Source organism: Cynocephalus volans, chromosome 5 (genome assembly GCF_027409185.1).
Source record: "Cynocephalus volans isolate mCynVol1 chromosome 5, mCynVol1.pri, whole genome shotgun sequence".
NCBI lineage: Eukaryota > Metazoa > Chordata > Mammalia > Dermoptera > Cynocephalidae > Cynocephalus > Cynocephalus volans.
Genome location: NC_084464.1, coordinates 42,095,479 through 42,118,177, shown reverse-complemented (window position 1 = coordinate 42,118,177; position 22,699 = coordinate 42,095,479). Strand labels below are relative to the sequence as shown.

At 41.1% G+C, this 22,699-nt stretch overlaps 3 protein-coding genes across 6 annotated transcripts; 1 reads left to right on the top strand and 2 right to left on the bottom strand.

Moving 5' to 3' along the window:
• Positions 1–666: 666 nt before the first annotated feature.
• Positions 667–2,800, bottom strand: PPP1R11 (protein phosphatase 1 regulatory inhibitor subunit 11). The gene is made up of 3 exons (XM_063097374.1): positions 2,541–2,800; positions 1,328–1,436; positions 667–888 (listed from the first exon to the last, which is right to left on the bottom strand). Exons 1-3 carry the CDS (start codon positions 2,607–2,609, stop codon positions 686–688), a joined length of 381 nt encoding a protein of 126 aa, XP_062953444.1. The 5' UTR covers positions 2,610–2,800; the 3' UTR covers positions 667–685.
• Positions 2,801–4,983: 2,183 nt separating this feature from the next.
• POLR1H (RNA polymerase I subunit H) lies at positions 4,984–9,111 on the bottom strand. 4 transcript variants are annotated; one of them, XM_063097917.1, is made up of 5 exons: positions 8,955–9,111; positions 8,723–8,878; positions 8,372–8,490; positions 8,060–8,169; positions 4,984–5,215 (listed from the first exon to the last, which is right to left on the bottom strand). In XM_063097917.1, exons 2-5 carry the CDS (start codon positions 8,865–8,867, stop codon positions 5,191–5,193), a joined length of 399 nt encoding a protein of 132 aa, XP_062953987.1. In that variant the 5' UTR covers positions 8,868–8,878; positions 8,955–9,111; the 3' UTR covers positions 4,984–5,190. The 4 variants fall into 4 exon arrangements, with proteins under 4 accessions (XP_062953987.1, XP_062953988.1, XP_062953986.1 ...); XM_063097918.1 differs by having other exon boundaries at positions 8,986–9,111; XM_063097916.1 differs by having other exon boundaries at positions 9,012–9,111.
• Positions 9,112–12,104: 2,993 nt separating this feature from the next.
• LOC134377618 (uncharacterized protein C10orf120-like) lies at positions 12,105–15,786 on the top strand. The gene is made up of 4 exons (XM_063096110.1): positions 12,105–12,334; positions 12,588–12,663; positions 13,047–13,460; positions 15,756–15,786. The coding sequence occupies exons 1-4, from the start codon at positions 12,105–12,107 to the stop codon at positions 15,762–15,764; spliced, it is 729 nt and encodes a 242-aa protein (XP_062952180.1). The 3' UTR covers positions 15,765–15,786.
• Positions 15,787–22,699: the final 6,913 nt, after the last annotated feature.

Below are 22,699 nucleotides of genomic sequence, written 5' to 3'. Positions count from 1 at the left end.
AGAAATCGTAGATCACATGAGAAGGGTGGGTAGAGAGAACATGACTATTTCTTTTTCCTTTTCCATTAGAGATGAGAATGACAAAGACCTCTCTCTCCTAATTCCTTTTGAGGTCATGAGGGGGATGGGCAGGAAGGGAAGGACTGGGAGCCCTGAGGCCTCCCGTAAAACCTCATATCCCACAGACAAGGAAGAATTAGGATTATATAAATACATTAGTGGAAGAGCTCTAAACCAGGATTAACAAGCACAGCTGGGGCAAGATTGCCTGGAATCTGACTTGGACCCTGGCAGTGAAAGCTGGGACAGTTGAGAACCCAATTTAAGTGTTTGAGACTAAAGTTGAGAGTGCAGGAAGCCAAGATAACTGGATCCCAGGACAGGCAGTTTGGCAGTGAAAACAAAGGGAAGAAACTGGGACCAATATGCCTGGATCACTGGAGAGAGGAGGGTGGGTACTGGAAGGAGAAATGAGGGCCAGGGAAACCCAGAAGCCTGAGTTCTGGAATAGCAGCAAGTCAAAATTCCAGGATCTCTGTCTGCCTTCCTCTTCCTCTCCCCTATATCAGGCAGAGGAGAGAGAAGGGGGCTGAAGAAGGGATCAAACCATGGGGTTAGTCCCCAAGTAGCCACAAAGACACATTCAGGGCCAGACAGACACAGGAATGGTGTGGAAGAGAGGAATTTAGTGCTGCATTGGCCCTGGAGGGGGCTGGGAGGGGTCAGGAGGCTGGGGAGGGGTGGTGGGGATGGGTCCTGGGGTTGCATGACTCCGTCCTTTGCGGTGGCCCCGTACACAGTGTGTATGACCACAGCCCTCCTCTTCCTCTTCATCACTCTCTGTGGAGCTCTCGCCAAAGGCCCGAGGTTTCTCATAAATACAGCAGCCTGGATTTGGAAGGAAGAGCCCAGTTTAAAAGGAAGAAGAGTAAGATACAGTCAGTTCCATTCTTATAGGATCTTAGTGAAAATTCCTGTTTCCACCATTGTCTCCTCCTAATTTCCAGGATCCAGCTTCCCCAGGCCCACCCCCCGGGACTCAGTCACCCAACCCCCTTGTCCTTTTACACAGCCAAGAATCCAGAGCCCCACTTCTCCCACTTCTGGTACCTCTTGCCATCAGACCTTGGCACATCCCAGTTCTAGCCTCTCTGTACCTCCTTCCCTCTAACCTTAGCCTCTTTTCCCTGATACCAGAGAACCACCAAGTAAGTGACAGGATTGTGAGCATCTGGAGACTTCTGGGAAGCCAGTGGATGTGAGAAGGTAGAAGACATGCAGAAGGGAGCCAGAACTCCAAGGCTACTGTGGGCCAACAATTACTCACATTTTGATGAGCGTCGCCCCATGTGTTCGTTGTCCACAGTGTCGCTCGTCCATTCCACCTTTTTCTCTGGTTTCCGTTTCCGAAGTTTGATGGTTAGGCTCCGATTCTCCTAGAAGGTTAAGAGGGATGGGCGTACTTATCTAGTCCCCATCCTACTGACCTTTCTTATTCCCTCCCTGAGGACTCCCTTTCTTCTCTTCCCCAGCTCAATCAGTATCACAGATACAGCACCAGAGGGTCTGGGAGATGATAAATAGAACAGGTTGTTGACCTCAGTGAGTCTCTTGAAGAGTAAGTATTTTTTCCTGTTCTTGATAACGCTAGTGTATAGAGAAGACATAATTCCTAACCTAGGGAATGTCCCAGCAAATCTTCAAAGGAAAACATAATTCTCACCGTTTCTCTGTCTTCCTCCCCAGATCATTTTTGAATACATTAATACATGAAAATTATTTTCTCAGTCCCTAGTGCCTTTGGTGTGTCTTTTCCATAACCCCTATTCTTTTTCCCATTGAAGAAAGACCTCCATTCTTACCTCTCTGATCCTCAGGTACAGCCTTCCCTACCTATACGGAATCCACCCTAGCATGCTGGCATCTCTGGTAACCACTATTACTAAATTAATAACTAAACTCCCTTAATCCAGAGATTATTAAGCTCAATGCAACTTTTTCCCTTTGAAAGCAACTTAACCTGTTTTTATAAAAATGCTATTTGTTTCTCTACTTACATCTCCTCTCTCTGATTTCTCAAACTACTATCTTTGTCTCCGTTTCTTGTTTCTTCATTCCCCCCACTTCCTTTTACATTCATCTACTCAACAAATATTTATAGATAAGTATGCTTCCAGTAAAATTTCCTTACAGCTGCCCTCCAACCATGCTTTCTTATAGGCCTTTCATTTCCTCTCAGCGCCTTTCTTGCTCCTTAATCCCCAATTTCCCATTCGTTCATTACTTATGCACATCACCACCTCAAGCAGCAACACATATATCGTAACTGTAACCCCCTATTACATGTCCCTAGACCAACCTCCTGCACCATCTCTGCACTGCCAATATCTCCAATACCCTGCAATTCTCAGTCCCTGATATTCAACCCCACATCTTCCATATCCCCAGGCTCAGTCCCTCCAGCAACTCTCCAAAGCCCTGTCCCCTCCCTCCCGTTATCTCCCAGACCCCTCCACAGTACCGCCCCCCGCCTTTCTCACGGGCTCGGTTGTCACGGTAACCGTTGTCTCAGTGACGGTCTCGCTCAGCCCAGCCCCTGCCTCGGCCATGGCTAAGGCTGAGGAGAGGGAGGACGGGAGGGAGAGGGATGAGACACCCTCCCCTTTTTCTGGATCTCTGAGGTCTAAGAGAATCCGTGTCGGATTCAGAGTAGTAACAAGGATCCTCCGCCTTCTTTCTTCCCCCTCCTCCTGGGCCTCCGCTTCCCCACCCCTGGGGATAGCCTGTCCAACCCCACTTCCGGCTCTCCGCTTCCGGGTATGACGCATCTGCAGTCCCTCTTTTCCCTTCCCCGCACCAAATGCGTCAAAGCGCAGGCGTCGCCGGATTAGTTCCGCCGTAAGGTTACAGCGCGCAGGCGCCGCAAGAAGGAGAAACAAATTTAGCGGAAGAGGTGTCACTGCGTGTGTGGGAGGAGGGGGCGCGGTCAAGGGCGGCACGCGCACTCACAGGCAGGGTAAGGCCGGAGGGGGCGCCCGTCTGTCCTAGCTGCGGACTGTGGGCAGTGAGGGAGGAGCGGGGCCAAACTAGGAGCCAAGTTGAGACGTCCTGTAGCTGAGCCCGTCCCTCTCTCCATCTTTAAACCTTAAGGTGGGTGGCAGAGTGGGGAAACTTAGAGGCAATAGTAATGACCCTGTCTTGCCTATTTCAGTTTCCTTATTGTTCCGTCGGGACTTCTCTCATAAGAAAGGGGACCTGCGAGCAGTTGGAAACACATTTGATTAAGATTCAAGCAGTCTGGGTTCCGGTCTTCGCCATGTGCCTGTAGTGTTCGAGCAGGGCTCTTGATGCACCTTCAGCGTGGATATTTCCAGTCAGTGTGCTAGGCCTTGAATATGGAGGTGCATAGTACACTCAGACCCTGCCTGTTAGCTCCCTGTCTAGTGGGAAAGACAGGCATGCTCAGAACTAACAAAAATATAAGACATTGGGGCATTAACATAGTAATAAATCTGATCTGTGAAGTTGAGTTTAGTTACATACTGCCAACATCATTTTTCTCTGGTGGGGATGAGTAGGATTAAGCAGAGAAACAGTTATAAATTACAATATAGGCCATTTTATAAAAATAGGTGCACGTTTCTCAGGGAGCAAAAGAAAGTGGTAAAACGAGAATTTAGAAAGCAGACAGATTTTTTTTTTTTTGATAGAGAGCAGCTTACATGGTTGTGTGCACTAAAGGAAATGCCGTTTTGTACTGCTGGAATGTAAGGGGAACGCCAGATGAGGCTTGACAGGTAGGCAGAGGTTATATGAAAGGCCCCGTATGCTTTGCTAAGAAACTTGGACTTCATACACCATTCCAGGTTTTGAGAGTGTGTCAAGAAAGTCAACTGTCAGAACAGTTCAAATGTACAGTGGGGAAGACTGCCCTGCCCATCTCTCCAAGCTGCTGTGGGGGCCAAACAAAATAGTGTATGTTTGAGAGCTCTGAATATATAAAGGGCCACACAGTTATAAGATAATCACTATTACTCTCATCCCTTGATCACCATTTAAGCCAAAGAATGCAGGAATACTGATTCCCAGAATCAAAATTTGAAAATGTTTTTGTACTGGGCCTGGACTATGTATTTGTTCCCCTTGAAAATTTGTGGTTCAAACTGAAAAAACACAAGATAGAAGTCAGCTTGTATAGTATAGTCCACTTAAAAAACAATGTGTGTGTACTTATACACACACAAGCACAGATACATAATTTGTTTATCTGTTTAGAGGGGGATTCCTTGTGACTTTCACTTTTTTCTTCCTACCTTTTTTATATAAAAATCTGGCTGGCCGGTTAGCTCGGTTAGAAATCAGTCTTACAGAGGGCTGGCCCGCGGCTCACTTGGGAGAGTGTGGTGCTGGTAATACCAAGGCCACGGGTTTGGATCTCATATAGGGGTGGCCGGTTAGCACACTGGGTGAGCATGGTGCTGACAACACCAGGTCAAGGGTTAAGATCCCCTTACCAGTCATCTTAAAAAAAAAAAAAATTCAGTCTTGTAACACCAAGGTCACAGGTTTGGATCTCTGTACTGGCCAAAAAAAAAAAAAAAAAAATCTGTTACTAGGAACATATATATTTTCTTCAAAAGCAATAGTTTTCCAAGATGTCCACCTATAGTAAGTATATACTAGTATCCCTCAATATCAGATTTTTTGTTATCCAAATTTATATACCAAATAGATATGGTTAAATTTTCTGTTGAATCTCTCACTACCTGAACTCCCAGTTTTTGTTTCCCTAAACCCAGGAACTGAATAGTTTTAGATAGTGAGAGAATACTTATAATTGCTTTTTGTATTAGCCTCATTCCTGGCTTCCTTTTTTTGTCCTTTTCTTTTTTTTTTTCCTTTTTCATACAAATATTTACCTGTAAGCTCATTTAAATTCCTTTTGGAATCAGACAGATTATAAATAATATATATGTTGGGGTCTTATAGAAAAATATAACTTTAATAAAGAAACTCAACCAGGGGTAGGAGTACTCTGGGGACAATGATAATCCCCACATGATTATCTGATTCTCCTCTGGGAGCAAAACATTGCAACCAGAGGAGATGGACAAGATATCTAAGAACACAATATCCTTCACTTTCCAAGAAGAGGAGGGAGGAATTCTTGAGTCGCCCCAGAAAAAAGGATTAGGAGTCCTCTTTCTCCTGGAACCTATGGAGAAAAAAAAGACGTTATATTTGACCAAAGGAACAGTTTCTAGCAGTGTAAGATGAGGTACTCAATTAAATAATCAAGGAAGGACTTTTATTCATGACAGTGTGAAGGACTAGCTCTCCTAAACAATCCTTGAATTCCACCTTCAGGACCACTATAAATGCTGGCATTAAAAATATATCTTTTCTGGGACGGCCCCGTGGCTCACTCGGGACAGTGCAGCACTGGTAGCGCTGAGGCTGCAGGTTCGGATCCTATATGGGGATGGCCGATGCGCTCACTGGCTGAGCATGGTGCAGACAGCACCAAGCCAAGGGTTACGATCCCCTTACACATAAGGCCAAAAAAAAAAAAAAAAAAAAAAAAAAAAAATATATATATACATATATATATATATATATATACACACACACACATATATATATATATATATCTTTTCTTAGGGTTCGGATCCCTGTACTGGTCAACTGCTAAACAAAACAAAACAAAACAAATGTATTTTTTTTTGAGGTAATATGGGTTAGAAAAGAAAAAATGTGTCTAATGAATTATGACCTTGAAGTATGCAAAGGTTTCTTAGAACAAAAAGCAGTAACCATAAAGGAATAAATAAAAAAAGATAAACTGGATCTCATAAAAATTAAAACCTGCTCATAGGGCCGAGCCCGTGGCGCACTCGGTAGCGTGCTGCGCTAGCAGCGCGGCGACGCTCCCGCTGCGGGTTCGGATCCTATATAGGAATGGCCGGTGCACTCGCTGAGTGCCGGTCACGAAAAAGACAAAAAAATAAAAAAATAAAAATAAAAAATAAAAAAAAAATAAAACCTGCTCATAAAAAAAAAGTTAAAAAAAAAAATAGGCAAACCACAGACGGGGAAAAAAAATTATCAAAATATATATCTGACTACAAAAATATTTTTAATCCATTGATGAGATGGCAAGAAAGTAAAGGCAATTGTCAAAGTGGTTAAAGATGATGTGAAACCAGAAACCCAGACAAGTAAATTAAAACTGAAGTCCCTACTACCGTGGTGCTCTTAATACTGTTTTGACAGCCACAGGCAGCATAAGGAACTGGAGACAAAAACTTATATCTGATAGGAGATCCCTTGCATAAAACTGGGACCCCCAAAGGGCAATCCTGTGTGCAAGTGAACAGAAAAAAATATCCAATTCTGTAGAAGGGGAATTTGACTGTCTCAGTAGGTAGTGGGAGAGATAAATCTCCCCTGAGAATTTCTAACCATAAGCTGGCCCTAACTTACATGGATTTGTGGCTCAAATTCATATTACCTGTGTGCTCCAAAAAACCTGAAGCCAAGAATTTATTTAACATGATTCCAACAAAGAAAATGAAAAAAAAAAAAACAAAAAAACAAAAAAACAAGCTAACAAACAAAATAAAGTGATTCCAGCTTGGTAGTGCCTTAAGGCACCTGAAAAAGAAACACGGATGCTGAGAATAAAGCACTCATCCCAGGCCTCAAAGAATTACTATAGTTCAAGTTTTAAAAAACCTGGGCTTTACAGTCAAAAATCACAAAACGAAAGAAACACCATGAGAGAGCCATCAGAAATAACAGACAGTTGGGGCTGGCCAGTTAGCTCAGTTGGTTAGAGAGCAGTGTTGATAACACCAAGGTCAAGATTCAATGCCCATACCGGCCAGCTGCCAAAAAACAAACAAAAGAAATAACAGTAGCATCAGACCCGGAAAAACTGTGCATATCAGAATTATCAAACACAATATAAATAACTATGTTTAATATATTTAATATACACTTAAAGAATAAAAGGAGCAATTTAAAATGTGATTAAGGAACTGAGATTTATTAAAAATGACTGAGAAGATTTGAAAAGTAATTAAGAAGAGCTTAAAAATAATAATAAAAGTAATGGGCCAACCAGTTACCTCGGTTAGAGCGCGGTGTTGTTACACCAAGGTCAAGCGTTTGGATCCCCATACTGGCCAACCACCACACACAAAAAAAATAATGATGATAATAATAATAATAATTGAAATAAACTGAAGACAGAATTAGTGACCTGGTCTAAGACAGACCTGAATAAATTACCCAGAAGGCAGCATAAAGAGAAAAAAAGATAGCAAATGTGAGTATGAAAGACAGGGTGAGAGAAATGGAGGATAGAAGAGAAGGTCTAATAAACTAATTAGAGATTCAGAATGTGAGAATTGAGAACATGAGAGAAAAGTAATATCAGATGAGATAATGGCTGACAATCTTCCAAGGTTCATAAAAAAAAAATATCAATTCTAAGTTTCAGAAAGTCCAACAAATCCCAAATAGGATAAATTTTTAAAAGCCACACCTTGCTATATTGAAGTGGAACTGTAAAACACCAAATACCAAGAGGAGTTCTTAAAACCATTCAGAGAGCCATGTTCTTTAAATCATACATGATTAATTCTTACCAAAGTAAAACTATCTTGACTACAGTTGAAGACTCCAGCATAATATGCTGACCACTAGGCAATACTTGCTTTCCGTGTTTTTTCATTTCCTTTTAAAAGGTTTAGTTTACTGGCTATAAAAATGGCAAGAAAATTTTCTTTTTTTGGGCGGGGGGAGGGCGGCTGCTGGCTGGTATGGGAATCCAAACCCTTGATCTTGTTTTACAACACGGCATTCTAACCAACTGAACTAACCGGCCAGCCCAGAAAAATGTAATTTAAAAAAATTAAAAAGACCACAAAACTCCCTATTACCAGAACTGCACAGAAATGTGGGATGGAAACAATTGTTTAGTACAAAAAGTTATTGGATTTTTTAGACAGCAAACTGACTGAGAAAGGGCAGGGGGAAGAGAAAGGATACCCACTTGCAGTTGGTACAGGTGTAGAAGACAGTTTGCCCTTCATCGGCTGAACGCATCTGTCTGGTGTGGTATGCCATTCTCTCATGACCACATCGAGAGCAGCGCCTGTCAATCTGGGAAGAAACTGGTGGATTAAGGAGGCCTAGTCATACCCCGTTTCAAACAGGAATCTTGCTGTCACATCCCGCAGACATCTGTGATCTAAACACCCCTCCTCCTTCTTTGAATTGGTACAAAATTTTCCTGATCTCTGCAATCACCCCTTCATTTCTTTCCCAGTCTCCTCATGGCACTACTCTGATTTCATTAACTTACCACAGGTCCCTGGAACTCAGGCCCTTCCTCCACCGACATAGGCATAGCTGTCCCCAGTTTGTGGAACACAACTGAGGTCTTCACAATCTTCCCTTCGAAGTCTGCACAGGCAGTAAGAACTGGTTGTGGATACAAGCGGAGGGAGCTGTCACCCGCACCCCTCCCAACCCACCCCTAGGCCAGGAGGCCCTACGTCTTTCCCTTCAGATTTCTTCCCTAGACTAAATGTACAAGTGCTTGCTCTCCTGCTCTAGGGCCCCTCTTCCTAGTCCAACTGATCTTGAGGTCCTCAAACCTCCAGCCCTTTCATGCTGGGCCCTCCGCCCGGACCACTGTATACGAGCCCCTCACCCCGCACGTTGATGGAGAAGCCACAGCGAGTACAGGTGACTGTATCCTGAGCCCCGGGAAGAGGTAGGACCGAGCCGCAATCCGGACAGAAATCCAAGTCCGACTGAAAGCTGGAGGAGGTGCTGGCGAGGTCCATAAAGGACATGCGGTCGAAGGCTGGGAAGGGAACGAAAAATTTATCAAGTGAGAAAGACGAGCCCCCTCCTCAGTCAGGGTGTAATTCCTATATAACCTGAGCCCTCCTCCCACGCACGACTCCTGACTCTGCGACCAAGTAGCCAATACTTACGGAACTGCCAGCCAGCTTCGGGTACTTTACTAGGGATCCTTCCAGGGGAAGGCGAGAGGGATGAACCAAGTCTGCGGGTTAGAGCGCTGACTGCGCAAGCGGCAGGGCAGCGAGCCCGCGGCGGGCTAGAGCGTCAGCGCCTTCAGGCGTACGATTGGCTGTGACGTCATAATTAATCGCGAACCTCATACCCGGAGCCTTTGAGAGGGACCGGAATCTAACCGAAGCACGGTGGTAATCTGACGTTGAGCAGGAAAAGTGGTAACCAGTGCTGAGCTCTGGCTACTTTCCTCCTACCGCCCAATCCTGGGGTATTTTGTCTCGCATCCTACAGGGACCCAGTCCGGGGGTGGGGGCGTCCCCCCTGAAGATAGTACTAACTCTACCGTATATGAATACAGTACAATACTGATTTCTCTGAATTAGTGAACTGGAACTCCTGCGGTTCCTAAATCGTTTCCTTTGTGCGGCTGCGCAAAGCTAAGCATTGTGGGATTAATAGTTCTGGTGCTTCTTGGGACCTGCTGACCGAGCTTGGGTTCTCTGCAGAGCCCAGTGTTCCCTGCAGAGCCTCGCGTGCTTTGGGGGCAATGCAGAGCCCTTGGAAGGGGTGAGCCTGCTTCTTAAGGAACAGGAAATGGAGTGAAGGCAAAGGAGAAATGTTTAGTCCCATGGGACAAAAGGAAGCCGGGATGAAGTGGGACACTTGGGAAGGGGCTGAGGACTTGGGAGATGGTGGAACAGAAGACGTTGGGGCTCCTTTTAGGCTTCTGCCAAATGAGGGAGGCCTAGCATTAGTCAAGGGAGCCCCTTAGGTAGGGTCTCAAGACTTATGTCCAGTTGGCTTTCAGTTGGGGACTGCTTTCCACCCGCTCCCCCGTCTCCCATCTCTCCAACTCTAAATCATTGTCATCCATTAGGTGGACAGCTGACACTTTCCTAATCTTTTATAAAACATGAGGATAAGTAGCATTAGAAGATCTTGCCGTTGTCATTTATCTATAATCTACAATCTAAGTAGAAACTTGTCCTGGAGGGGCAGCTTCTAGATAAGTTTTCTAGTTCCTTCCCAGCCCTCCCACCACCACCACCGCCCCCCAACCTGATGGCTGTGCTAAGCGCCTTCATATAAAAGTTCTGAGGGTCGGCCCGTGGCTCACTTGGGAGAGTGTGGTGCTGATAACACCAAGGCCAAGGGTTCGGATCCCTATATAGGGATGGCCGGTTAGCTCACTTGGAGAGCGTGGTGCTGATAACACCATGTCAAGGGTTAAGATCCCCTTACCGGTCATCTTTAAAAAAAAAAAAAAGTTCTGGAGACATCACTGTTTTCTCCTCTGAAAGATACAGGCTATGGTTTTTTTCTTGGGAGAAGCTCCCATCTGCCTTTCTCTGTAATAATGGAGAGTCACCAGAGTAAAGGGGTTAAAACTCAGCAAGCTGCTGGAGTGACAAGTCCCATAATTTCACTTAACTGTGAAATTGGCTGTCATTTTGTCTGTCTTAAAAAGGCAGGTCTTTTGCTAAGCCCACGATGGCACGGAGTTTCATTCTCACTTTTCTGTGTGTCTGTCTCTTTCAAAAAATGGAAATTGAAGTTAGCCCTCCATCCTCTCCAGCTTTCCCTTTTTAATTTGACAAACATTCATTGAGCATCCGCCATGAATACTATCCTAATAGTGATAGCTCCAGAACTTTTATATGAAAGATCTTAGCACAGCTATTAGGTTGGGTGGTAGTGGTGGGAGGGCTGGTAGTGAACTAGGGAACTGCAGATGATGCAGTAAAGGGACACAAGCATTAAAAGGCATGGCCCTTTCCCAACAAGAGCTCACAATCTACTCAATAAGTATTTATTGAGTACCTATGCCAGGCTTTGAGCTGAGGCTGAGGAAGCAAAGTTGAAGTCTGTGTTCCTTGACCTCAAAGAGCACAAATGAATAATTAGAATACAGTGAAAGTTTACTAGTAGGTACAGACTGTGAGAGCCCAGGACAGGCATATAAGACAAATATGCCTGTAAACTTGGAGGAAGATTGGTAAATACCTTAATAAAGATAGATACAATGTTATGGCAATATAAGAGAGGAAAATACTTATATATTATGTGATAAGGATAATCAACAAATCATTAATTTTGAGAACTTGAGATCAGAGACTCTAATGATAAGTACTGTGCTGGATGCTATGTATAGAGAAATAAAAGTAAGATGGTAATATTTTTTATTCTCAAAATAGGTACATATAGTCAGGCAAATAAGAATGTGCCAAAGAGGTCAGTGAGATTGAATATTTGATATCAGATTCTCTCTGATAATATATACAGATCATTATATTTATAGGTAGAAATTATAGTTCCCACCCTTTATGAGCCTAAATTTCAGCATAAAAGTGTTGAAAGTAATATATGAATACAGATATCACAATGTAAGGCATGATTAATTTTCAAATGAGTTGTAGAAATAAAAAATGTTAAGAGTTTAGGGGAAGGCAAAGCCAATGTGACATAGACTAGAAAGTCTACAGAGAGTCAAGGACTTGACCTGTGAGGGATAGATAACTACCATTTATTGAGAACTTAACATATAGCATCAAGCCAAGCTATTTACATCTAATTCATATTTTTTCTTTGTAATCCCGAGAAGCAGATTTTTGTCTTATATCTTCATTTTAATAGATGAAGAAATTGACATAGAGAGAAGTTCAGTTACTTTCCCTGAGTCACACACATAGGAAGTGGTGGAAATAGGATTCAAATCCAGCTGTGTCAGGCTCCAAAGCCCATGCTTTTAATTATAAATGGTATAAAAAGCACAGTGATGAAATGCTAGGCATCCTCAGTGGCTTAAATATGACCTCACAGTAAACTCAGATTTGACCAGGGACAACACATAAAAGTTGGTAGTCTCTTTTGTTGACATCAGTCTGCCCTATAAATAAGCATAGAGTAACCACAGCTTCCCATCCTGAGGGGCTCAACAGGGAATGGTCTCATAATGGATTTAGGGTTAAGAATGATGACAGTGTAGGCAAGCAGAGGGGTGAGTGACCAAATAAGAACAGAATTTCAGAACAAAAGATTAGAGGGCAGAGATGCTGTATGTGCTGATAGAGGCAGAGAGGGCCCAGATCAAGAAACAGCAGAAAGAGGATGAAGTGATAAACCTGAAGTCTAGAATTAGCTCAGAAAACAGAGGAGGCTGGAGGACTAAGGGATCTGGCATAGATGTACTTGGGCAACACCTCACCAAGGAACCTATTGCTTCCCTCTCCCAACCCCTGATACAAGATTCAGAATGGTTCACGCTGAATCCACAGGAGAAGTATGCTTTTAGTTCATATGATAGGAAAGATCCTCTTCTTATTAAAAGAGCATTCATGATTCTCCACCATAGGAATGCAGTGATTTCCCATGGGGAAAGTGGCCCTGCTGTAGTCTGCCTATTAGGTTTTCTCTTTGTGACGGAAATACTCTTGATCTTGGCCAAAGCAATTATGTTCTTTGACTCAGTATGTGAGCAGGTGTGTTCTGACACCTCCAACATTCTAATCTAATGTCTCCTTTTTATCTTCCAGATTGGCCTGGGCTAAAGCATCTAAAGATCCTAGGATTGCTGCAGGTCAACAGTCCCCACTGGAGAAAAAGATCTTGGTAAATAAATTATCTTCACATCAGACAGTTTGGAACTACTCAGAGAGGGAATCTTAGGTTTAAAATCCTTCTGCCTAAGTGACACCTTCAAGAAGAATGTCTACAATGGCAAATGCTTCCCAACTATATCTACAGTTGTAAAACCAAGTATCATTTTGAAAACTCCCAAACTATATGTTTATAAAACTAGTTGTTGATTTGTGGTGGTGGGTACTTTCAGAGCTCACAGACTCACCTGGGAGTGAGGGAGTAAAATCAATTATTACACTAAAGTAAAATTTAAAAAGTACATATCTTTTCTTGGTGTCAATAGGGAGGGTGGGCTCCAGTGTTCAAAAGAAAAAGATTATTACATTATAAAACTCTGAATTTCACTTCAACAGAATCTAGGTGGTGTGCATACAACAGCAGCAAGACAACTGATAAATCAAAAATATCAAGAGGAGTATGAAACACTCTGTAAAGAGCAGGCTCTTTCTCTTGACTACTGGCTTGCCAAAGCAGAGTCTTATTACAATAAAAGAATAGTGGAAATGATGAAAGAAGAGGAGACAGGCAATGAAATCAAGAAGAAAATGGAGGGGAAAACAACCCAAAGCATACAGGGACAAAAACAGTACTATTTGCTACCCAAGAGAGAGATGAAACACATAGAAAGGCACATACATCAAACAGGCCAGGCCAGAGAATTTAAGAACAAAACATTTAGACAGATACTACAACCCCCCACTGAAACAACATCACCAAAAATTAGGCCAGAAGACCCAGGCATCCAGAATGCACAGAGAAGAAAGCAGGTAAATGACAGGGAACAGATGCAAATTAAAGATCACCAAGAACGCATGATTCGAGGTAGAGAACTTACAGAGCAAAAACTCAAGGAAAGAATCTTGAGAAAAAGCCAGTACCAGCCACCTACATATGAGAAGCGTGAAAGAGTAAAGAAAGAGATAAAAGAGTTTGAAAGAGTTATTGCATATCCACTCTTCCAGCCACACAGTAGAAGTCAACTTAAAGTGAATGTTCTTATGGAAAAGTCTCAGAATAGAAAGGAAGCAAATACAATTATAAAACCATATGAAAGGAAATTCTTGGCTGTGCCACCCTTTTTGAGAAGTCAAATAGGAAAAATAAAAGCTTAGTAAAGTTTCAGTGCTTTTATGATAAAATTGTGTCTCTTAAAGGATTTTTTTTTTAATGCTAATTCTCATCTCTCCCCAGTCTTCAGTGAATATTCCATTTGTATCAGATATAGAAGTATGAAATAGTTCTGGACTTGAAAACTACTTTAGTTATTTTTAGTTGCCTGGCATGTGTTCGAGTTGATTTATCCTCTTTGATATTAAGTTTCCTCATTTGTAAAGTGGGAATAATATTTCATAGTATTTATGGGAGGTTTATGATTTTTGTGAAGCGTTAGTATATATTAGTTGTTTCATAAATGTTAGTTTCCACACTTGGGATACCTGGGTTGGGTGATGGTGGTGGATTGGGAATTGTTCTAATCTCCCTCTCCCATTTTCCCTGCTCCTAATCCTCCAAGGTTATTTTGATGAGATTGCTGTAATTCAGTATGTAATCTTTAATTTCCTATTCGTACCTTCATCAGAGAATTGCTAACCAGGCCCTAAAAGTCTAACTTACACCATACAATTTATCTGTAGCAGAAACTTAATTCTGAGAACCTCTTATGTTCCAGGCATCATGTTAGTTACAAAGAATGAATAAAATGTCTGCCCTTGAGTAGTTTATAACTAATGGCATGGATCACTCTATAGACAGCTAATATAATGTAGTAAGGGTTCTAGTAGGGGTGTACAGGGTACTGTACAAAGGAAGGACACTAACCCAGCCTAGCTGAGCAGGGTGAAAAGGAGGAAGAAGGAGGTCAGAGAAGGGAGTGTAGTAGTCTCATGTTTCTTACAGCTGCACATGTCGTCACGTTCTATCACTCACCTTAAGCAAAACCTTCCCAACGTTTGGATCCACTCAGGGGTAATCAAACTTAGCCTTTCTCAAACACATGCCTCCAATATTCATTGATAAATCAGAAAGCAAATTTATGAATTTAGTGAGAATTTTAATTGCCATGCAGAATGAAATTTATTGTTTTCAGTCAGTTCATATTCTTCCTAGATACCAGAAAGTTGGGAAAGTAGTTTACAGTTGTTGAGTAGAGAAACAGAGAAATGGAAACTGGATGCCCTAAGCAATATTATACTTAAGTTGTTATAATCCCAATGCCCAACTTTCTGTAATATCTGGACCCCTTTTACCCTGGATATTGCTAGATCAATGCTCTCCAGTAGAAGTTTCAGCAGTGTTATAGAAACGTTCTATATCTGTGCTCTTCAATACAGTAGCCACTTGCCACATGTGCCTGTTGACATTCAGCTAAAGAGCTGAATTTTTTCTTTTATTTCTTTTCTTTCTTTTTTTTTTTTTTTTGCAGCTGGCCAGTATGTGGATCCAAACCCTTGATTTTGGTTTTATAATACAATGCTCTAATCAAATGAGGTAACTGGCCAGTCTGAATTTTTTTAAATGTTATTTAATTTTAATTAAGTTTAAGTTGCCACATGTGGCAGGTGACTGTCCTATTGTACAACACAGCACTGGATAAACATGACTTTTGTATTTTAAACTCCAGTCCCACCATCAGCTTTCTGTCCGACAGTGTTTGCTGGTATAATAATCACTGTTCTTACATTATCAGTTTAGGTCCCTTTATATTTCATAGGCTCCCTAATCCTTTAAAAAGATTCGAAAAGCAGTGTTGCTAACTTCTGTGTGGAAATGAGATGGCTCAGTGTCCAAGTGTGAGTGAACAGTATAATGCCCACCAAATTGATAAGGTATCCTGAGACCAAAGAATGAAGCAGGAATGGTTTACAAGGAGTTTAGTTTTATCATTATTATCATCATCATCATTATTGAGGGTGGTTACTTACAGTGATTGGGTGGAGTTGGGGAAGAGAGAGTTGAGGCTTATGAAGGCCTTAGAGACAAAAGTGGAGCTTTACCGAAGACAGAAAGGCTGCAGAAGTTGAAGATTCACAGGCACCTCACATCCTCTTGTTGCTTATCTTTAGGGTTGCTGACGTCACTCCCCTTGTCTCAAGCCTAATGTTCTGTTCCTGTTCCAACCTCAGTTGCTAAAACCATTCTGGTTTTGCTCCTGTAAGTCTGTTCTGTAAAGTCTGACATATTAGACTCATAATAAATATTTGTTGAAAGAAAGAACGATGTTTGTTAACTGCTGGAAACAGAGCTGTGTCTGAGAGAGCCAGGCCCAAAATACAAAAACAGCTATTAAGTACTACTATACCTTCCTACCTCCTGTCCATTTAATATCATAGTCAAGCTTTGTTCTTAAATTTCAGTTGAGGTACTAAAATATTTGTTTACTTATCATAATTGTTTTTTAATGTGGTATCAATACATTTGAGGATTTGTTTTTCTCTATCTCCTTTCCTAGAACTTTTCTCCACTGTCTTCTAGACAAGGTCACTCATATGCCCTCTCCTCAAGGCAGCTGGCAGCATGGTAGTTTTGTTAAATTCTGAACAAAGGGGTTCCTAGAGAAAGAGACAAGGAGTCCCCTTTTAATACCAGAGAACCGGAGCCCCTAGAGGATTAGTGGCTATGTAACTGTTTCTTGTCTGATGAACAAATATCTAAGTTTCTTAGCACTCACACACTCTGTAACTTATCCCTGATACGAGTACTGAGTTTGGAAGTGGCAGAGTTGGGAACCAAGACAACTCTCCCAATTCTAAACTCAGTTTTGTCCAGTAGTTCAAATGAGATAAGAAATGTTAAAGTGTTTTATAGCCATAAAATGCCACACAATATCATGAGTTGTTATTGTCCTTCCATTGGATCAGAAAATGCCATGAAAGGCTGGCCGGTTAGCTCAGTCAGTTAGAGCATAGTGTTATACCCAAGACTGAGATCAAGGGTTTGGGTCCCCATATAGGCCAGCTGCTAAACAAACAAACAAACAAACAAAAACAATAATTAGCTCCACCACAATCTAAAGTACAGATGATCGAGAAGCCTACCAAGTTACTTGTGTGCAAAAACAATAGTTGCAAAGGGTTAGGATTTCCCATTTGAATATGCTTTTACAAATAGAAGTTCTGTCCAAAATGAAAGGCCTAATCAATTATCGAATGGAATAGTAAATTTTTCTTTAAAAAAGATTAAGAAAATCAGGAAACTGTTATTGGAGGAGCACACCCTGCTGATACCACTTCCCTCAGAAAGTTTTCCCATGTGAATGTAGCAGAAATTCCAGGAGGTAGGTATAAATAAAAAAATATATATCTGAGGGAAGGAGTTTCCTTCATAAGGCCTGTTTTTTCTGTGAAGCAGGAGACAAAATCATCGTTTTAGAGATGGAGGAAAAACAGGTCTTGGGTAAAACTTAGGCTCCAAATGTACTAGGGACTCTGGAATTTCTTATAACTGACTCAGGCCAGAAACCTTGCTGTTAAAAATGTTGAAAAGTTTGGGGAGAGTTGAAATGCAGTGAGGTCATGACCAAAGTGTCTTCTTGCAAGCCTTAGAAACTGGCTTTGGCTAGTGTAAAGAAAAAGGGAAGGGCTGGCCCGTGGCTTACTTGGGAGAGTGTGGTGTTGATAACACCAAGTCAAGGGTTAAGATCCCCTTACTGGTCATCTTTAAAAAAAAAAAAAAAAAGGTGGTGGGGGGAACCAGTAGAAAGTATTTTGAAATATCTCGAATAACTGGGCCTCACAGAAGATTGCGACCCAGGCAATAAGTACTCCTGGGTACTTACCAACTCTTGTCTCCACATCTTTCTTTGTATCTGCTTATTCTCTTTTTCTTCTCACTGCCTTTTGTTGTTGTTGTTCTTGTTCTTACAGTGGAAGATAGCTGCCTCTCCCACTTTCTCAATCTTGTACTATCAGCTATCCTTTCTCTTTCTCTATATCCAACTGCTTGCTTTCAGCTGGATCATTCCTACTGACTTATAAATATGCCCAAATCTCTCCCATCTAAATTATCATGTTATTTCTTTGCACTCCTTCAAAGCCAAATCTCTTAGAAAGACTATAACAACTGCCTTCATTATGGCTTCTGTACCCATCAATCCACCAAATCCTTATTGCTGAGTCATCAAAGGGCACCATGCTGCTAAATCCAATAGACAATTAAAGGTGAAAATGGAAAAAGTAGAAGGTGACAACAACAGGCAGAACATCGGACAGGTATTTGGCAGCAAAGGCAGCATGGATGAGGAATCAACAATCTAAGGGGAGAAATCTAGTCCACAGAAAACAAGCGGCAAGGAAGATCCATGGTCCTGAGGAATTGGGGATCAGGCAGAGAAAAAATAGAGCCCATTTAAGAAACTGGCAGGATACCAAAGGAACAAAATACATGCCCAGTTATTTGACTCGGGATGAAAGAGAAGAACAGGAATAGAAATGCCAACAAAATTGGGAGGCAGAACTACTGAACTGGGTTCCACTAGAAATGGGACCACTCTCAGTCCTAAGTGGAGCTGAACCAACAGGTGAGGGTTAAGAAAGCCCACATCAGAAACAGCTGAGATGATCAGGTTACAGAGGCTGGAGACAAAGCAGATAATTACCATAACCCTCACTGTGAATTAGGTATATGAGAAGACTTTGAACGTATTAAAGCATGCCTGATAATATCTTTAACAATGAAAGTTGAAGTACTTGAAGTTGAGCCTCGGGATATAAGGTGTATAAGATTGGTGCATTATTTTAAGTAGATCTCATTTTATTTTATTTTTTTAAATTGACAAAAAAATTGTATATATTGTGCACATGATGTTTTGATTTATGTGTACATTGTGGAATGATTAAATAAAGCTAATTAACGTATTCATCCTTTCACATTGTTATTTTTTGTGATGAGAACATTTAAAATCTACTCTCTGAAGAAAAAAGAAAAAAAGATAATAAAAGAACAACAACAACAAAAAGACAGAGGAGAAAAAACATCTACTCTCAGCAATTGTCAAGTGTACAGTATATTATTCTTACCTATGGTCATCATGCTGCACAATAGATCTCCAAAATTTATTCCTTCTGACTGAAACCTTGTACACTTTAAGCAACATTTCCCCATTCCCCTTCCTCCTTCCCCACCCTGGCCAGCACCTGGTAACCATGATTCTATTTTCTGCTTCTATTAGTTTCGGTTTTTGTTAGATTCCACATATAGTGAAATTACAGTATTTCTCTTTCTGTGCCTGGCTTATTTCACTAAGTATAATGTCCTCCAAGCTCATCCAAATAACAGATTGTTGTTACAAATGACAGATTTTCCTTTTTTTTTTTTTAATAGATGACCGGTAAGGGGATCTTGACCCTTGACTTGGTGGTGTTAGCACCATGCTCTCTGAACCCGTGGCTTTGGTGTTATCAGCACCACACTCTCCCAAGTGAGCCATGGGCTGGCCCTAGATTTTCCTTCTTTTTAAAGGCTAAGTAGTATTCCGTTGTCATGCATTGATTAATGATGGGGATATATTTTGAGAAAGATGTGGTTAGGCAATTTCGTCATTGTGTGAACATCATAGAGGATAGCCTATTGCTCCTACATGAGTAATGCGTTACACTACTATGTTATAGCTACAATATCCTACAATATAGCTACAAATTCCTAAGTGATAGGAATTTTTCAGCTCCTTTATAGTCTTATGGGACCACTGCTGTATATGTGGTTTTTTGTTGACTGAAATATCATCACTGTATATGCCACATTTTCTTTGTCCATTCATCCTTCAATAGACATTTAGATTGATTCCATATATTGACTATTGTTGATAATGTTCCAATTGAACATGGGAATGCATATATCTCTTTGACACACTGATTTCATTTCCTTTGCATATATACCCAGAAGTGGAATTGCTGGAGCATATGGTAGTTCTCTTTTTAATTTTTTGAGGAACCCTCATACAGTTTTTTTTATATGACTGTACCAGTTTACATTCCCACCAGCAGTGTACAAAAAGGGTTCCCTTTTCACCACATTCTTGTGAACACTTTTGTCTTTTTTTATTAAAGCCATTCTTACAGGTCAGCAAATTAGGTATAGAAGGAATGTGACCTCAACATAATAAAGGTCATATATGACAAGCCCAGAGCTAATATATTCAGTGAAAAGCTGAAAGCTTTTCCTCTTAGATGAGGAACAAGACAAGGATGCCCACTCTCACCACTTCTATTCAATGTAGTACTAGAAGTCCTAGCCAGACAATTAGGTAAGAAAAAGAAATAAAAGGCATCCAAATCAGAAAGGAAGTAAGTTGTCCCTCTTTGCAGATGACATAATCTTATATATAAAAAGCCTTAAAAGACTTCACCAAAAAACTGTTAGAACTAATCAATGAAGTTAGTAAAGTTGCATGATACAAACTCAATATGCATAAATCAGTATTTTTTCTATACACCAACAGCAAACTAGTCAAAAAAGAAATTAAGAATACAATTCCATTTACAATAACATCGAATAATAATAAAATACTTACGAATAAATTTAACCAAAGGTATTAAAGATCTATTTGCAGAAAATAGGGTTGGCCATTTAGCTCACTTGGTTAGAGTGAGGTGCTGATAATACTAAAGTCAAGAGTTCAGATCCCTGTACCAGCCAGTCACAAAAAAACCCACCCCAAAACAAAGAACACCTTTATGTAGAAAACTATAAAAAATATTGATAAAATTGAAAAAAAACACAAATGGGGAGAAATCCCATGTTCACGAACTGTAAGAATTAATACAATTAAACTGTCTCCCACAACCAGCATGACATAAGTAAAAAAATAGTTTTGGGGAAAAAATGTCCATGCTACCTAAAGCAATCTACAGATTCACTGCAATCCCTATCAAAATTCCAATAGATTTTTGTATAGAAAAAACAATTCTAGATTTTGTATGGAACCACAAAAGACCTTGAATAGCCAAACCAGTCTTGAGCAAAAAGAACAAAGCTGGAGGCAGCACTTTTCCTGATTTCAAAACCTACCACAAAGCTATAGTAACCAAAACAGTATGGTACTGGCATAAAAACAGACATACAAACCTGTGGAACAGAATAGAAAGCCCAGAAATAAATGCATGCATTTATGGTCAACTGGTCTTCAGCAAAGGTGCCAAGAACACATGTATTAGTCTGTCTCTGTTGCTTATAACAAAATACCTGAAACTGGGTAATTTATAAAGAAATAATATTTATTCCTTACAGTTTCAAAGACTGGGGAATCCAGAGTCCAGGGAACACATCTGGTGGGGGTCTTGTTGGTGGGTGGTGACTCTTCACAGCAATATAGAGTGTTACCTGGCAAAATGGCAGGAGCAAGAGAAACAACTCTTCACTAGCTCTCCTTTTAAAGCCATCAGAACCATGCTCATTACTCATGAATGGATCAATCCATTCCCTAGGGAACAGTCCACACAATCTAATCACACCTCTTAAAGCTCCACCTTTAAATTGCTGTAATAGGATTTCCTGCCCTCTGAACACTGTCACAGTGGGGATTGTTTCAATGAGTTTGGAGGGACATTCAATCAACAGCAACACAAAATAGGGAAAAGACAGCCTGTTCAATATGTGGTATTGGGAAAACTGAATATCCACTTGCAGAAGAATGAAACTGGATCCTTATCTCACACCTTATATAAAAATCAATCAAAATGGATTAAAGACTTAACTGTAAGACCTGAAATTGTAAAACTACTAGAAGGAAACATAGGAAAAAACTTCTAAACATTAGTCTGGACAATAATTTTTTGGATATGGGTCCAAATGTACAGGCAATAAAAGCAAAAACAGACAAATGGGAGTGCATCTGTATTAGTCCGTTTATGTTGCTTATAAAAAGTACACAGAACTGGGTGATCTATAAAGAAAATGAAATATATTGCTTAAAGTTTCTGAGTCTGGGAAGTCCAAAGTCCATCTGGTGGTGGCGACAGTGACCTAGGGGTTTCACACTGCAAGATGGTGGAAGCAGAAAGAGCAAGAGAGAGAAAGACTCTCTTATTCTTTTAAAGCCCTCAGAACCACGCCCCTGACCACAATTTTTAATTAATTCACTAGTGCATGGTCCTACAATCCAAACACATCTTTAAGGCTCCACCTATCAATTACCATAATAGGATTTCCTACCCTCTTGACAGTCACAGTGGAGGCCAAGTTTCTAATACATAAAACTTGGGGTACACAATTCAAACTTTAATGAGCTTGAGGGGGACATAATTCAATCCACAACAGCATCAAACTAAAAAGCTTCTGCACAGCAAAGAAAACAACAGAGTGAACAGACAACCTACAGATGGGAAAAAATATCTGCAAAGCTTATATCTCATAAGGCTATTATGTAAAATATATAATGAACTCAAACAACTCAATAGCAAGAAAACAAATAAACTTATTAAAAATGGGCAAATGACCTGAATAGTCATTTCTCAAAAGAAGACATACAAAAGGCCAACAAGTATGTGAAAAACATGCTCAACATCAATAATCATGAAGAAAATGCAAATCAAACCCCCAGTGAGATGTCATCTCACACCTGTAAGAATGCTTTAATGAAAAAGAAAAAAGATAAAACGTGTTGATGAGGATGTAGTGAAAAAGGAAAACTTGGACTTCCAGTCAAGATGGCGGAATAGACGGTCCCTAGCATCACTCTCTCCCACAAATCAACTGATTTAAACTATAAAAACATAACATCAAGTGCATATGGAATGGGGAGACGTCCAGCGGGGGAGGTGGAAGCTCCACAGAGACCACATGCCCTGCGGGGCCACCGTCGCATGATCTGGCAGATAGGCTTCACCGCTGCCACCCAGCTCCATTCCCAGCCCAGCCCAGTGTGCACAGAGTGGGGAGACGTCCAGTAAGGGAGGCGGAGGCTCCGCAGAAACCACACACCCTGTGGGGCTGCCACTGCATGATCCAGCAGGTAGGCTTCACCGCAGGCACCCGGCTCCATTCCCAGCCCGGCCTAGTGCACTCGGAGAAG